At 45.8% G+C, this 17,071-nt stretch overlaps 1 protein-coding gene across 2 annotated transcripts in view; it reads left to right on the top strand.

Moving 5' to 3' along the window:
- Positions 1–17,071, top strand: part of LOC138566221 (phosphatidylinositol 4,5-bisphosphate 3-kinase catalytic subunit gamma isoform-like) — a 152,188-nt gene that overhangs the window by 50,536 nt on the left and 84,581 nt on the right. For both annotated transcript variants that reach the window (XM_069643280.1, XM_069643279.1), the window contains 2 exons: positions 243–337; positions 14,550–14,696. In XM_069643280.1, the coding sequence (XP_069499381.1) occupies positions 243–337; positions 14,550–14,696 (242 nt within the window). The remainder of the gene's footprint in view (positions 1–242; positions 338–14,549; positions 14,697–17,071) is intronic.

The following is a 17,071-nucleotide window of genomic DNA, read 5'->3' on the forward strand; positions in this document are numbered from 1 at the left end:
AGCAGATGGGCCAGCCTTTCAGCATTGCCCTATTGCCCTCAAGGCCAGTCCTATCCTACCTTTTTACATGAGCCAATCCAAGGCCCGGCTGATGTCCGGTAGTAAAGAGAACAAGGTATTCTCGTGAGACTGCTTCCTGCATAATGACCCCATTGCTCGCACCTGCATCTGATTCGAGCTTCCTTGCTTTTGCCCTGCTGAGACACTGCTGATAATCCATCCTATGCTTTGATTTCCCTCAGCCTCCACCCAGCTCCAAGAAATGCTGCAGGCTGCAGACCTACCCAAAAACTTCCAGGTGCCCTTTGACCCCCGGATTCAAGCGGGAGAAATTCTGGTAAGGCACGCTTAAGAGGTTCGTTCTCTTGTGGTTCCCCAGAGCTGTTAATGATCCGACTACATGCAGCTGTTAGGCGTCTTTAATTACTCTCACGCGACACACCTTCAACGTGATGAATCTATGCCACGCGCTTCTTGCCTACACAGGGCATGGACGTATGGTGCCATAGGCAAAGTGTTATATTAGGGGGAGCGCCCTCCCCGGACAGCGATTCCTTCCTATTGTAGGACTGCCACTGCCTACCAGCCTTTCATAGCCTCTCTTGGGGTGTCCAAGGAATTCATATGGGAAAACCCCAAGACACCACTCGAGTAAATCTCGCCACAAACTCATCCCAAGAACTAAATAAACATTATATTTTTAAAGGGAAATTTCTAGTCCTTCTGGTTAGGGGTTGAGTTCCCACACTCCTGTGACCCACACGTCCTATTTTACGTGTTTCAAGTCTATTTCATTAAAAAACAACACATGAAATAACATTAAGGAGATGAGCTGAGTGAACCCATCCTGCAAAACGCGTGCCATTCTCACGCACACACGCACGCACCCACGCGCATATGCAAACACACACGTGCACACGCACACTTTCACGCACCCACCCATTACACGGGAAAAGCGTTCTGCACTTCCAAGTTCAAATCACAAGTCAGGGTAAGTTTTTTTTTTTTTTTTTTTTTTTCTTACGAGTTTTATACTTGCCCCTAGGAAATAGTAACACCTGTTATTGCAGCGGCTAGAAACTGGAGGTGCCTGGCTTGAAGCGCTGTATACAACATCATTATTTGTTTACGCTATGTTGAATGTGTACAATGTACCTTCTAGAAGTCTCCTTGCTGCCAGTCCGTAGCCGCCATGTTGGAAACGCGACCTCGCCCCTTCTGAGAGGCAGGGCTTGAAGGGTTAAGTTAGAGGGCTCGGTTTACAGACAAGAGGCCCTTACAAGATAAGTGTGAGTGAGTGAGTGAGTGAGTGAGTGAGGCACATTGAGGTCAAAGCACTTCTTTAGCTGTCCCAAAAAACTGAAGAGGTTATGAAACATCACCCACCCCAGAGAGGCGCACAGAAGCTGACACTCTTTCCATTGGCTGTTTGGAATCTCAGAGATGTGAGGGTTTTATATTTAAAGTTGCAGTGAAGTGTACTCATTTATTTATTTATTTATTTATTTATTTATACAACGCGCCGAACCCTGAGGTAGCTGGCCTTTTCCCAGTCAGCCCTTTTGTGCTATGTGCAGTCTTGGTGTTTGAAATGCCGGGCCTGGTTCCTTCCCTCCAACCCCTTTTCCAAAATTAACTGTAGGAATCCTGTGATTGGGCTCCCCCGAGGGAACACTTTCTATGGAAAGTGATGTGTGCGGGCACAGGAGACAGCAGGCAGGAACCAGGCGGAGACCGTAGGTACACAAGGAAAAGATGGTTGGGTAGGAAAATAGGGGAATGCATCCTTGTAGACCAGGCTCCCATGTAGAAGTCCTCTCTATCTGTCACCTCTGTACCATGGAGGGTCTCCAGGTTCCAACCAACCACAGCATTCCATTAGTTACTACATATGCACACTACAGAAAAGCATCAGTAGCCTTCCAGAAGCTCCTGGCCAACGGCAGATCACTTCATTCTAGGTGCCAGACCGACAGTGGGATTTTGGCCAACAGGATTTGGCCCGATTGTTTTCAATCCAGAGTACCCTGGTGGCATTTTCACCAAGCCCCTGTTTGACCTCCTGGACGCCATCGGCATATCGTACACCAACTACGCGGATGACACCCAAATCCACCTCCCGTTGTCCAGCCATTATGAAGAAGGTTCCCTATCCATCAAAAAATATACTCGACTATCCAAGCAGGGATGGCTACCAACTTCCTCTGCTTAAACGATGATCAGACCGAGATCCTATTGGTGGGATCACCAGCTATACTCAAGAAGCTCAACGCTCAATTCTCAGCATTGACAATAGATGGAAACCACATCCCCATCTCAAAGTCAGTAAAAACATTGGGTGTCCACCTAGATGCCTCACAATCCCTCACCAAACAAGTGATAGCAATCGCCTCTTCAGCTGCATACACAGCTAAACTTACACGTCCAGACAATTCCTCGCACCTACCAGCTGCCTCACTGCAAGATAGCAAGAGCAGTCACAGAGGCAAGAGTAGACTACTGCAATGCACTCTTTGCAAGGACCTCCAAAGCAAAGATTGACTAGACGCTGGTCATTTAAAATAACGCCTGAAAAGCAGCGCTCAACATTTCCAAAAGAGACCACATCTTCGCAGCGCGAAAGGAAGTTCATTGGCTTCAAATTCGAGAAAGAATTATATTCAAAACACTCTCCATTACACACGAATGCCTAACTAATGCTACCCCACAATATCCCAGAAAATCGTGATGTCCAACTCAACTAGACCGATAAGGTCATTCCATGCTCACCGCCTTGTACCATTGAAAATGTAAAAGAGCGAGAGGAGGAGGCTCCAGTTTCCTGCCACTGGCAGGGAACCTCTGGAACAACCTTCCATCTGCCTTAAGATCTGAAGACCTATCTGGCCATTCTGCAAGGCCCTCAAAACCCCGCTGTTCGCCTAAAATGATGCTCCACCAAAACACTATATCCTAATTATCTATTCATTGTATGTAGCTCTTCTGCAACAGTACCCTGATGCCCCCAAGTTCATGCGCTTTACAACTTTTAAATATAAATAAATAAATGAACTTGGACTACGAATCCCAAGAGGCATCAGAGCTAGCCATGTTCTCCTTCCAGCAAGGCTACACCACTAATTTGTAGCAGGCACTTTTTGATGTTATTACTCAAGTCTCATTGTGTGCCTCATGTAGTTGGCTTTGTTCATGGACCTCTTGCCATTGCTACCTGTGAAGAGGAAGAACCTCTAGCTCACAACAACCGGCAGCCGGTTGACGAGAGCGGTCACGAGTCAGTACCCGAATGCGGCCGCGAGTTGCTTGAACGAGACCGCTAGACAAGCAAACCTGGCCGCGACTCGGAAAGGAAAAGCATTTGCGGTTCAGAAATTGACCGCGTGTCAGAACTTGGCAAGGAAGCAAACGGCGCCCGCGGTACGGAATTCGACCGCGGGTCGCACTTATACAACGTGTCGGATGAAACCGATAAGAAACATAACACACCCAATACGCCACGCAGAATTGGGGTTGGTCGGATAGCCCGGTCCCCGAACATGAGGCAGCAATAATACCTGCTCCTGCCTGTTACTTACTACACTCACCTGAAGTTCTCCCCAGCAACAGTCAGAACCAGACAGGAGGGACATGGGAGAGTGTAACGGAGCAACCCTTGACCAGAGAGAAAGGGGGCAGGGCGTCAGGGAATATTTATAGACGTGACAACAAAGATGCCTCTGATTGGTTGATTAGTGTTTTTTCCCTATATAAGAGTGAAACTGACAAAGGACGGTGTGTGTTTCTTCCACGCTCTTTCAGAACATTCGACCTTAGGAAGTGAGAGTCACACCAGAGAGGCTCTGGGCCTATGAAGATTGAAAGGAGGAATTTGAAGACTCATCCATACCGAAGAAAACTGAATTAGTGTTATTTTTTTTTCTTCCACCTGAATAAAGGATTTTAATTTTCTTCATCCCTGCCTTCCTGCCTCATCCTTACAAATTTGGTGGCAGCGGTGGGATATGGCAACGCAATGGAGGCTATTATAAAAGCGCTGGCGGAAGTACAACAACTGCAGCAGGCAATACAAGTGCACTCTCACCAAGCCCAAACTGATCGCCAGGCATTGCAGCAGGCTTTGCAATTACAAGTCGCCAATCAAGATGCTTTAAAAAAAGTGACGGAAGCAGTGGTTGCTAGAGGGAACCCCTCGGCGCCAACAGCAGTCTTACAAAAATTCCAACCTGGCGAGGACCCCTGCTATTTTTTTACTAACTTTGAGAGGGTTGCCAGGAATGCTCAGTGGCCAGTGGAGAAGTGGGGACACTTCATAGCACCATTGGTAACCGGAAGCATGCAAGGGGCCTCTCAGGCAACCAACCCCGCAGGAGATGCATCTTACACAGAGATAAAAAGGACAATCCTAGAAAGGATGGGAATGGATGATGAAGCTTATCGGATAAAACTACAGGAGACAAAACTTAAGCCGGGGGAAACCCCCAGACAACTCTACTACCGCATCCATGACATCACTGACAAATGGTTGAAACCCACCAGTAGTAGTGTACAAGAGGTAGTAGACAAAATAAAGCTGGAGCAGTTTACTGAGCACTTCTACCTCCCATGCAATGATGGGTAAAGCGGTTTATAGTCATAATGTCGAAAAAAAATGTCGACAAACAAAAATGTCGAAAAAAAATTTTCAAAAACAAAAATGTCGACATCCTATACTTATAATGTAAAAAGTCATTTTTTAGAAAAAAAAATGTCGAAAAAAAAATGTCACTTAGAACTATCAACACCTCACCCAACACCCCCCTGCCACCCCCCTCCACACCCCCCACCACCACCCTCCCACCCCTCATACTCAACACATTCTAATCATATATTTAATTAATTAATTTATTTATTCATTTATTATTTTTTTCAATAAATAAATAACCAAAAAGAGTATCATTTACTATTGGGGGGGTCCCCCCCAACCCCCCTCACCCAACACCCCCCTGCCACCCCCCCCACACCCCCGTCCAACCACCCTCTCACCCCTCATACTCAACACATTCTAATTATATATTTATTTATTTATTTATTTATTCAATAAATAAATAACCAAAAATAGTTTAATTTACTATGGGGGGGTCCCCCCAAACCCCTCACCCAACACCCCCCTGCCACCCCCCACACCCCCCCAACCACCCTCTCACCCTCATTCTCAACACATAGTAATTATATTTATTTATTTATTTATTTATTTATTTATTCAATATTAAATAAATAAAAAGAGTATCATTTACTATGGGGGGGTCCTCCCAAACCCCCTCACCCAACACCCCCCTGCCACCCCCCCACACCCCCCCAACCACCCTCTCACCCTCATTCTCAACACATAGTAATTATATATTTATTTATTTATTTATTTATTCAATAATTAAATAAATAAAAAGAGTATCATTTACTATGGGGATGTTCCCCCAACCCCTCTCACCCAAGACCCCCTGCCACCCCCCCACACCCTCCACTCCTCATACTCAACATATCTTAGTTATATATATTTATTTATTTATTCATACAATAAATACCAAATTTCAAAAAAATATCGAAAAAATGTCGACATTATTGTTTGTCGACATTATTTTTTTCGACATTTATTTTTCGAAATTTTGACTGTCGATATTTTGACTGTCGACATTATGACTGCCCACCGGGTAAAGCAACACCATCGACCTACCATACCAGAAGCTATAGATATCGCCTCCGCCTTCCAGAAGGCCGGTACTTCCAAGGGTGGGCCACCAGATATACCCAGAGCTACACTCATGAAGGGGACAGGAGTCGGAGAACTGAAAATCCCTAGGGGAGATCCAAAAACTGTGTCCTGGCCTAACATAAATCGACAACCACAGTGCTTCGATTGTGGCAACTGGGGACATATTGCAAGGTTTTGCCCCAGGAAGGTCAAACCGGCTGAACCTATGGAGATCGGGTTTCTACAAGGGAAAGAGTATCGCAGAAGTCGAGATCCATACTTCCTAGATGTGAGAGTAAACGGAACAAATAGACGAGCCCTCCTTCACAGCGGAAGTGAACAGATAGCAGTCCGACCAGAAAGTGGGTCAGCGTGAGGGGCTGTGTCACAAATCCCAATCAAATGTGTACATGGGGATATTAAGACCTACCCCTCGAAAGAAGTAGTCATAGAGGTAAAGAGGGTTGAAAACAAGATGAAGGTTGCCATCATGCCCCACTTAACCACCCCGGTTTTATTAGGAACAGAACTCCCTTCTTTCCAAGAGTGTTTTCAAGAAGTTGAATGTTTACAAAATGCATCCTTCTCCCATGTAGACATTGGGGGTAATCCAATTTACAGACCCAAGAAAAGCAGGAGTGAAGTCAGACGAGGGAAAAGGGAGTGGGCTGAAGGAACCAAATATACAGGGTTCATAGATTGGATGCCAGAGGCCAAGTGTCCCACATACCGCAGTGAATTAAGAACTGACCCTACCTTGAAGGTGGCATGGGAGCAATCTATTCCCTATCCCGAGAAGGGAATAACCTATCCCTGGTTCAAATCCACAAAGGGTTTATTATATCGAGTGACTAAGGATCAACCAGATAGCGAACTTGAACAATTATTAGTGCCCCTGAGTTACCGAAAGACCGTAATAAAACTGGCCCATGATGACACTACGGGAGGCCATCTGGCCAGAGAAAAAACCTTGGAGAAAGTGTTAAAAAGGTTTTACTGGCCAGGACTCTATAGGGACATTGGGTGGTATTGTGAAGAATGTGCAGTATGTCAGAAGACCAATCCCAGGCTACCTCCTTAGGCCCCGTTACAACCTATGCCATTGATAAAGGAACCCTTCTATAGGATTGGGATTGATATTGTGTGATCTCTGGAACCTAACAGTCACGGCCACAAGTACATCCTAGTCCTTGTAGACTATGCAACGAGGTACCCCGAAGCCTTCCCAATGAGAGGCATCAGTGCAACTAATGTGTGCAACGTCTTGGTACCTTTCTTTGCCCGGGTTGGGTTACCGGCGGAAATCATCACTGACCAAGGAAGGAATTTCGTCTCTGGCGTCATGCAGGCCGTATGTAAACAACTGAAAATACGTCAACTCAGAACGTCGGTATATCATCCTCAAACAAATGGTCTCGTAGAGAGATATAACAAAACTATTAAACATATGTTAAAGAAGATCACTGAACCAGCAGGTGCAAATTGGGATAGAGTTCTACCATGGGTACTCATGGTGCTCAGAGACACTCCTCAATCCTCCACAGGGTTTTCTCCGTTCGAACTGTTATTTGGACAAAAACCCAGAACACTGTTAGACATAGCAAGGAGTGAGTGGGAAGACCAAGAAGAGGAAATACCACTTACCGATTATGTCTTAGAATTACGAGAAAACCTGTCCAAATTAAGGGACCTGGCACAAGATAATCTGGGTAAAGCCCAGCTAACCCAGGAGAAATACTACAACCGCAACTCCAGAATACGATCTTTTAAAAAAGGGGACAAGGTGTTGGTGTTGTTACCTACATCCTACAACAAGATGTTGGCCCAATGGAGAGGACCTTATAAAGTATTGGATGTCTTGGGCCCAGTGAACTACCTGATCGAACAACCTGACAGAAAGGAGAAATCAAAAAACTACCACATAAATCTGTTAAAAGAATGGAAAGAAGGCTCGGAGAAACCTATTGACATCAAAACCATGAATGTGACGCAGGCCACTAATATGCACAATCAAACAGCCCTTCAGTCAGTTCAATGGGGGTCTGAACTGACAGAAAAGGAAAAGAAAGAACTGCTGGATGTACTTACCCCGCTAGAAATGTATTTTCCTCTGTACCTGGAAAAACCCACCTAATAGAACATAAAATAGAGACCCTCCCAAACCAGTTCGTGAGGGTACGACCATATAGGTTACCCGAAAGCAAAAGAGAGGCGGTCCAGAAAGAGGTGGACGAAATGTTGAAAATGGGAGTCATTGAACGATCCACAAGTCACTTGTCATCCCCAATCGTTCTAGTTCCAAAACCGGACGGATCCACTCGGTTTTGTATGGACTACAGAAAATTGAACGGCATATCAACATACCAAGCCTACCCTATGCCCCGCGTAGACGAGTTGTTAGAAAAGCTGGGTGTTGCACATTATCTGACTACAATAGACCTTACCAAAGGTTACTGGCAGATCCCTTTAAGACTGGAGGACAAAGTCAAAACTGCCTTTTCAATACCATCAGGATTGTACCAGTTCACGGTCTTGTCGTTTGGACTGCATGGAGCGCCGGCTACGTTGCAATCCCTTATGAATCAAATATTAGCACCACATGGTGAATATTGTTCAGCCTACTTGGACGATATAATTGTATATAGCACTTGTTGGAACGACCATCTCATACACCTTCAGAAAGTAATAACAGACCTCGATGTGGCAGGGTTGAAAATCAATCCCAAGAAAACAACTATAGGGGCACAACGTACTAGGTGTCTAGGGTACCTGGTGGGGGGAGGAAAAATTAGACCATAGTTGGACAAAGTGGATGCCATCCTAAAACTTCCTCTATCGAACAATCGCAAACAGATACGTGCCTTTCTAGAGTTCGTAGGCTATTACCGGAGTTTTATTCCCATGTTTTCATCAATAGCAACGCCTTTGACAGAAGCCTTGAAATCATCCTACAAACGGGATATTCACTCCGATCCTAAAGCGCTCCAAGCTTTTCAACAATTGAAACAAGCCATTTCGGTGTTACCGGTTCTCAGGCCCCAACTTTAAAGAGGAGTTCTTTTTACAGATGCCTCAGGTTCCGGTCTAAGAGCAGTATTTTCCCAGGGCACTGAGGAGGACTTATATCCCATTGCTTTCATAAGCCGAAAACTCCTGAGACATGAGGAGACTTATTCTACAATCAAGAAAGAGTGTCTAGCCATCAAATGGGCAGTGGAGACTTTGAAATATTATCTACTAGGACGAACATTCACAGTTTTTACGGACCACGCACCCTTACAGTGGCTAGCAGTTCAAAAAAATTCAAATCAGCGTGTTCTGTGGTGGTTCTTGACTCTACAAGCGTTTTGTTTCAAAACCATTCATAAGCCCGCTGCCTTCCAAGTGGTCCCAGACTACCTATCCAGAAGTGTTGATCGTCCCGACCGGCTCGATTCTTCGGGGAGGGTTTGTGAAGAGAAAGAACCTCTAGCTCACAACAACCGGCAGCCGGTTGACGAGAGCGGTCACGAGTCAGTACCCGAATGCGGCCGCGGCTGCGAGTTGCTTCAACGAGACCACCAGAGAAGTAAACCTGGCTGCGACTCGGAAAGGAAAAGCATCTGCGGTTCAGAAATTGACCGCGTGTCAGAACTTGGCAAGGAAGCAAACGGCGCCCGTGGTACGGAATTCGACCGCGGGTCGCACTTATACAACGTGTCGGATGAAACCGATAAGAAACATAACACACCCAATACGGCCACACGGAATTGGGGTTGGTCGGATAGCTCGGTCCCCGAACATGAGGCAGCAATAATACCCGCTCCCTGGGCCTGTTACTTACTACACTCACCTGAAGTTCTCCCCAGCAACAGTCAGAACCAGACCGGAGAGACATGGGGGAGTGTAACGGAGCAACCCTTGACCAGAGAGAAAGGGGGCAGGGCTTCGGGGAATATTTATAGACGTGACAACAAAGATGCCTCTGATTGGTTGATTAGTGTTTTTTCCCTATATAAGAGTGAAACTGACAACGGACGGTGTGTGTTTCTTCCACGCTCTTTCAGAACATTTGACCTGAGGAAGAGAGTCACACCAGAGAGGCTCTGGGCCTATGAAGATTGAAAGGAGGAATTTGAAGACTCATCCATACCGAAGAAAACTAAATTAGTTTTTATTTTATTTTTTTTCTTCCACCTGAATAAAGGATTTTAATTTTCTTCATCCCTGCCTTCCTGCCTCATCCTTACACTACCGTAAAGGCTACATTGTAGAACTAACACACAGTAGCCAAATTGTCTTGAAGGATATCAACTGTGGACCCTTATGATTGAAAGATTTTGGGGCAGTGAACCTGCTTTGCAAGGCAAGAGCAGCACTTGCCAAGGAGCCCGTTTTAGGGCTAAAAAGAACTTTCAGGGTGCACCTGGCTAGTCCCTTGCCAGTCAACACTAACAGAGTATTGGGAGGATAGCTCAGGGGCAACGTGTTCGCCTTGGAAGCAAAACGACATGGAGCATCACGGGTTCAATCCCCGGGTCCACGCTTAGAAACCTCTGGGTATTAAGCGCGTTATAAATATCATATCATATCATATCATGGTTTGCGCTGATGGATTGGTTTGGCCACAGAAAGAAGAGCAGCTGGGAGCTCCTAGAAACCATGGCAGGCAATTACTCCACTCCCTGCAGTCCAGAGGTTGGGAGGGTCGGCTATCCAAAATCAGGCAGTGACTGATGCCTGCGGCAGATCGGCAAGAACTGTGGTTCTTGCCACACCAGCCTATGCCGCAAAGTCACCTAGGCCATCATGTTATCTCCCATTACTTCGTTGCCAGGATACGTACCACCAAGGTACCCAGAATTGACCTCTCCCGAGGATAAGTCACACCCAAGGCAGCAAGTAGACCTGCTCTCCATCCTTCTCTAGCTGATGCAACTGATGGTACCACCATCCCGACATATTCTTGGAAAATGTTGTAACCTCCAGCCGAATGAGGCCAGGCCAGGTATGGGGTTGCCTATCGTCACAGGTGTAATTGTATCAGCGGAGAAGGGAGGCTAGTCCTAGAAGTAACCACGCAGACACAATGAAAGGATTGGTAAAGTTGCTTTAGTACATGTGTTTGTGCCTCTGCCCTGCCAGAGACTGTGGGCTAATGTGCCACGAAGATTCCATTCCAGGATCTTGAGGATATTGGATATTGGTGTTCCCAGGGGTGGGGTGCAGGGGGTTATGGAACTTGTAGTAGAACCGCGCCATGTTTGACAGGAATAAACTGGCATGATCTGTGAGCCCTGGGCATCCCGTGCACCTACGGTGACTATAGGCATGTCGTATGCCTGCGCAAGGCCCAGAAGACCCAGACCCAGGCTGTGTGTAAGGCGGTCTGCGGTGCCATGTAGGGATGGCGGGCAGGGAAAGATCCGGGCTTCCCAGTGCCGCTGCAGGAGCGAGGCGGGCAGCGACCAGACGGTGCCGCTTTGGGACAGGACGGCACCCGTGGCAAGACAGGTCAGGCTGCAGGTGTGGACTGGGAACCAAAAGGAACCATGGAAATAATTTTCAAAATAGCCCCATATTACAGATTTTCAGCAAACCCAACCCTTTTCCTATCAGAAAATGTGGAAATATCACACAAAAGAGGCCCAGGGTGCAGAGGCCTCCCAGGAAATCTGAAGAGTTCCCCATAGGCCAGTCCACTCCTGCCCAGGGTGCAGAGGCCTCCCAGGAAATCTACAAAGTTCCCTATAGGCCAGTCCACTCCTGCCTAGGGTGTGGAGGCCCACAAGGAAATCTCCAGAGATCCCTATAGGTCAATCCATCCCTGGCCAGGGTGCAGAGGCCCACCAGGAAATCTCCAGAGTTCCCTATAGGCCAGTCCACTCCTGCCTAGGGTGCAGAGGCCCACCAGGAAATGTCCAGAGTTCTCTATAGGCCAGTCCAATTCTGCCCAGGATGCAGAGGCCTACTGGGAAACCCCAAGAGTTCCCTATAGGGCAGTCCACTCCTACCCAGGGTGCAGAGGCCTACAGGGAATATTCCAGAGTTCTCTATAGACCAGTTCACTCCTGCCCAGGGTGCAGATGCCCACCAGAGCATCTCCGGAGTTCTCACCAGGAAATCTCCAGAGTTCCCTATAAGCCAGTCCTTTTCTTTCCAGGGTGCAGAGGCCCACCGGGAAATCTCCAGAGTTCCCTATAGGCCAGTCCACTCCTGCCCAGGGTGCAGAGGCCTACCGTGAATTCTCCAGAGTTCCATATAGACCAGTTCACTCGTGGCCAGGGTGCAGAGGCCCACCAGAACACCCCCAGAGTTCTCTATAGACCAGTCCACCCCTGCCCGCAAGCAGGGGTTGGGCACATAATATGTCCTGGGCAGTAGATTGCGATGGCTGGTGGGGGGCAGGCAGTCTTCCCTGGGGCCAGATGGAGTGGCCTGTGAGTATCTACAAGACCCCACCGCCCGGCTGCTTAATCAGATTATCCTGCACCTGTGAACTGGAGGCAAGTGAAGTCACCGGCCGTTGTGTCCGATGTGGCAATGGAGCGTCGGAGGAGTCTGGCAGGTTTGTCAGTGTCCCCAGAGGTAGGTGGACTTTGAACAGAGACCAACGAGGGACTCGCCTGCAGGAGGCTCGCCCAACTCAAGCAGAAATGTGCGGGATGCGGGAAGATCAGTAACCTCCCCCTCCGCAGTGGAAATGAGCCAGTGCTTTAAGTGGCCTGCCAAATCAAGCTGGGGTCCTTATGAGGGCGTGCCCGAAAAGGGGCGTCGCCTGGCAGGGGGTCGGTGCCACAATTAAGAGGCAACACTTGTCTAAGCTGAATACCACGTGTTAGGCCCCTGTTAGAGCCCCGGGTCAATTTTGCAAAAGGTGATGTGGCCTAAAGGACGCATTCAAATCAGGTAAGAGTTGCCTCCTAATTTTGGCACCGAGCCCCCTGCCAGGCACCACTTTGCACTGATTATCACCCTCGCACCTGGGGTGAGAGGGTGATGATCCCTGCATTTCTAATGTCTTGGCTTCTAGTGGGCTGGGGATAGCAGGGATCATTAGGGATCCCTGTCACGGCCCAGTCTCTGACACAATTGTCAGAGCCTGCCAGGGCTCTGCCCCAACTAGCCCTGGCCCACTTAAACCCCTGGATATAGCCCTGGGATTGAAACCTGCACTACCATGGAGGAAAGGAGTGCACATTAATCAGAAACTGTGAGGTAGGATGAGCAACCCTTGAATACCACCTTGGCAGCTCAGGGTTGGGGCAATCCATGGTCTAGTGTTGGACTCCAATGTCAAAAGGACTAAGATTGTCCAATGACAATGTGGGCTGTGCATAGACCATGGCTTTGCCGTAAGGAGGCAGGACAATTAGTTAGGGCAGACTACAGCTGCCAATATTAGTTCATAAGAAGGGTGTTATGACTCGTTGAAGAAAGGGATGAACTGTGACGCGTCCAGAAAGATATGTGTTTGGGCCTGTTCAAGGTTCACTAGTTGAGGAGGTTGCCAGAGAGGTCTTTCACTTAACCCTATCAATAAATGGAGCAATCAGTGATATACACATTTATTTTTCTCTAACCTCTATACATTAGGATCTGGGGTCCTATTAAACATACATTAACTTAGTAGATGATCTGGGCTAAAAGAACAGGATGGTGATTTCATTTGTTCAAAGAAAAGGTTTTTTTATGCAGTAGGCAATGATTGATTCAAGAGAACGAGCCTACAGGTGTTTCAAGCTCTTCTTCGGGGCTCTTAAACATTGATCGAAAACGCCATGATTAGTAATTAAATTCACCACTAAACATGTTGGTTTACACATATCAAGATATATCTAACATACAAATGTAAAACACAAGAAAAGATGGACAGCAACAAACAATACCATTTATGTATTTACTGGATCTTAATTATATAGAGATTATAGCAGAAATACCCGTGTAGATCACTGAATTTTGGGAACGCGCCGTTCGAAACCAAACCATTGTTTGTACCGTTTATTAATATAATTGCCCTCAAGGAATAAAAACTCCCTCCCGCCCCCGTGTACTGGCCTCATTACAATCATGGAACACAGAACGTAGCCCACCGCCTGTTGGAATATTGAACATGTCGGTGTTGTAAATTACTCTGCACACCTTCTTGTCCAGCTGGTCTGGAGGGTGGGATGGCTCCAGTGCAGTCCCGCCCTGGTCTGGGGGTTAGGAAGGTGCACAAGCAAACAGGCCAGGGCAGAATACACCAGGTCTACAAAGTAGCTCTAAAAAGTAGCTCTATGGACGATAGGTTGGTTGTCAAAACTTTAAATTTAAGAATGTTTACCGGCACCGCCATACTTGAAATGATCCCCATATTTCTTTGCCCCAATGGTCATGTCTAGAATGGTCCTTTTAAGGACAAAGAAATATGGTAAAAAGAGTGTCTTTCGCTATGAGCATCTTCCTCCTCATACTACTGCCCGATGGCGTTGTGGAAGAGATGATAAAGGTCATGGGGCCCCAGGGCCCTCTTCACTGGAACATTGCATTACACATTCCTTTTTTCCTCAAAGAAACATAAGATCGTTAGTTCCCGGCACTACGTGAATTAATTTTAAGAAAACTACATTTTTGCTAACATTATGTCATTTCATCACTGGGTATGGAATATGTATTATTTAAAATATGTTAAATTAAATTTGGATCTCTTCTCTGTAGTTCTATATTCATAAACTTTGAGTCAGCTATGTGAACCTCCTATTAAATTAATCAGGTTTGCTTATATGTGCTTTTCCCTTTGGTATTACATTTATTATTTCCATAAGGTTCACAGAGAGACCATTATTATAATTCTTCTTTGCAGGTGAGCAAGTGCAAAGTTATGGCCTCCAAGAAGAAGCCGCTTTGGCTGGAGTTCAGCTGCCGCGAGTCGGACGTTGTTGATGGCCCACCAATCGGCGTCATCTTCAAGCACGGCGATGATCTGCGGCAGGACATGATGATTGTCCAGGTAATCGGGATGCCTCACTTTAATGAGGACTCTGGGCTCTGGGATGAGGGGAAGAAGGCCAGGTTATCATTCTCTGTGTGGGGCGGTTTAGTGGACATGCGGATTATGCTATGCGAAGTAGCAAGATATCAGACCATTACTGGTGAGCAGGACGTTGGATCAGGTCGGGTGAAGAAAGAAATACAGACCATATAGAGGAACAGGAATGTAGGTAATAGGGAGTGATGCTATGCCAGGTTGTGATAAGAGATTAGGAAAACTAGTAAAAATTGAAGGAAATTAGGCTATCATAGGAGAATTTAAAATCGGGACATGGGGAATACCAGGCAATCATCCCATGATAGTGGACGATGGAGGTCTGTACGGAAGGGAGAGGTCCACTACACAACCAGGTGCTGAGGAAATACTAAGTCAACACACAAGAAATATTACTGTCAGAAATTCTACAAAAAAAGCATATCATTATCAATTTTTATCAATCATCTAAATGCTCTTATTCATTGGCATCTGAAAATGTTTATATCCTGTTAACTAAATTAGGGATCTAACATGTACAATTGTTGACAACCACTTTAGTTCATGTCATCTATTGTATCACTTGAAAACAGTCATTCATTTTCATTTTACTTAAGGGTATTTCTTATTCTGTTTTGAATTATTTCACAATTAAAAAAATAATAAAATATACATTATTTAATTATTTTTCTATTACATCACTTAACAATACACACTGTTTTGTTTACATCCCATAACAATTCAAAGTGTGTTTTGTTATACACTTTGTATTGTTATGGGATGTAAAAAAACATTGTGTATTTCTATGTGATGTAATAGTAAAAAGGTGAAAGATTTTTGTTTTAAAATATTTTAATTAAGAAATAATTCAGAACAGAATAAGAAATAAATGGATGTAAAATAAAAATGAATGACTGTTGCAAGTGATTCAATAGATGAAAGGAAGTAACCGGCTCAATGAAGAAACTGACAGAAGCTGACTGCAGGGTACGGTACACCACGTGGGCGCCAAAAGCAGACTAGAAGCTTCGGAGCGTTTGCCGGTACCGAAAAGGCAGCTTTGCATCACCTGAGCCCGGAGAGATGCTGAACAGAAGAGCGGGAGTCATGAGAGGCACCGAAGCTGCAAAGTAAAGATGCCAAGATGGAACAGGATGCTGAAGAGCCGCAGGATTACTGCGGGTGAACCGAGCCAGTGAGTTCACCCAAGGGAAGCTGGGACACTGGTGCGTTTTGTCAACCCTCTCGAAAGCAACTAACATTGAATGAAGTATGTGTGATATAGCGTGCATGGAATCTTACTTAAAGAGACAGAATGAAGGAAATATAAAAGACTGTCAAGTTTTAAATGGATGCCTTATACCAATAAGGAAAGCCATGGCAGGATAGTATATCAGGAGAGTCAAGGCAGAACAGAATAAATATAACAGACTAGTACATCTGTAAATGCATGCAGTGCACATATGAGGAAAGCCCTGGCAGGAGAGAATACCAGGCCAATTCAAGTTGCAAGAGAAATGCTCTGGCAGGAGAGAATACCAGGCCAATTCAAGTTGCAAGAGAAATGCTCTGGCAGGAGAGTGTACCAGGCAGATTCAAATCACAAGAGCATACATATGAGAAAAGCCCTGGCAGGAGAGTATACTAGGCACATTCAAATCACAAGAGCATACATATGAGAAAAGGCCTTGCGGGAGAGTATACCAGGCAGATGTAAGCTGCAAACATATTAATATAAGAAAGTCCTGGTAAAGAAGCATACCAGGAAAGGTCAAGTTGAACAGTGTGTAAAATACATCACCTAAGGAGGTACTGCCAAGGATACAGCAGGACTGGCAAAAAGCAGAGTTAAAACATATCAAAGAGAAGAGAAAACCTGGCAGAAGAGTACACCATGTATCCTACCAAGATACAGACTAACAGCCAAGTTGTTATGTATACCAATTGTGTTGTTGATCAAGATAAACCTAAGGAACTTATATTCTATTCCTGAAAGTATAAAACAGAGTGAAGAGAAATCCAGGGGAAGGGAACCACACTCTGGAACAAGGAACTCTATCCTTCTGGAACCTTCTGTGTTGGAGTTACGCATTGCCTTTTCGAACATGTATACACTACACAAGTCCAAAGACATTTTTCCCTTTCACCTTAGAGTACATTTTTTTAGAATGTGAAGGCTAGAAAAGTTATTTGGACAAAGGACGTTTTGCTTTGGACATCCTGACATTGGACGGATCCTTAGTTTTGTTTAAGGCAGGGAAATACTTCTTAGAGTAGAGATAGAGGCATTTTTCAACCCCCTTTTCATTTATAATTAAGGTTTCTGGTCAAAACCATGAATCCCCTGTGTCCGCGTCTCA

This window comes from Ambystoma mexicanum, chromosome 2p (genome assembly GCF_040938575.1).
Source record: "Ambystoma mexicanum isolate Mex_15411 chromosome 2p, UKY_AmexF1_1, whole genome shotgun sequence".
In the NCBI taxonomy this organism is placed as follows: domain Eukaryota; kingdom Metazoa; phylum Chordata; class Amphibia; order Caudata; family Ambystomatidae; genus Ambystoma; species Ambystoma mexicanum.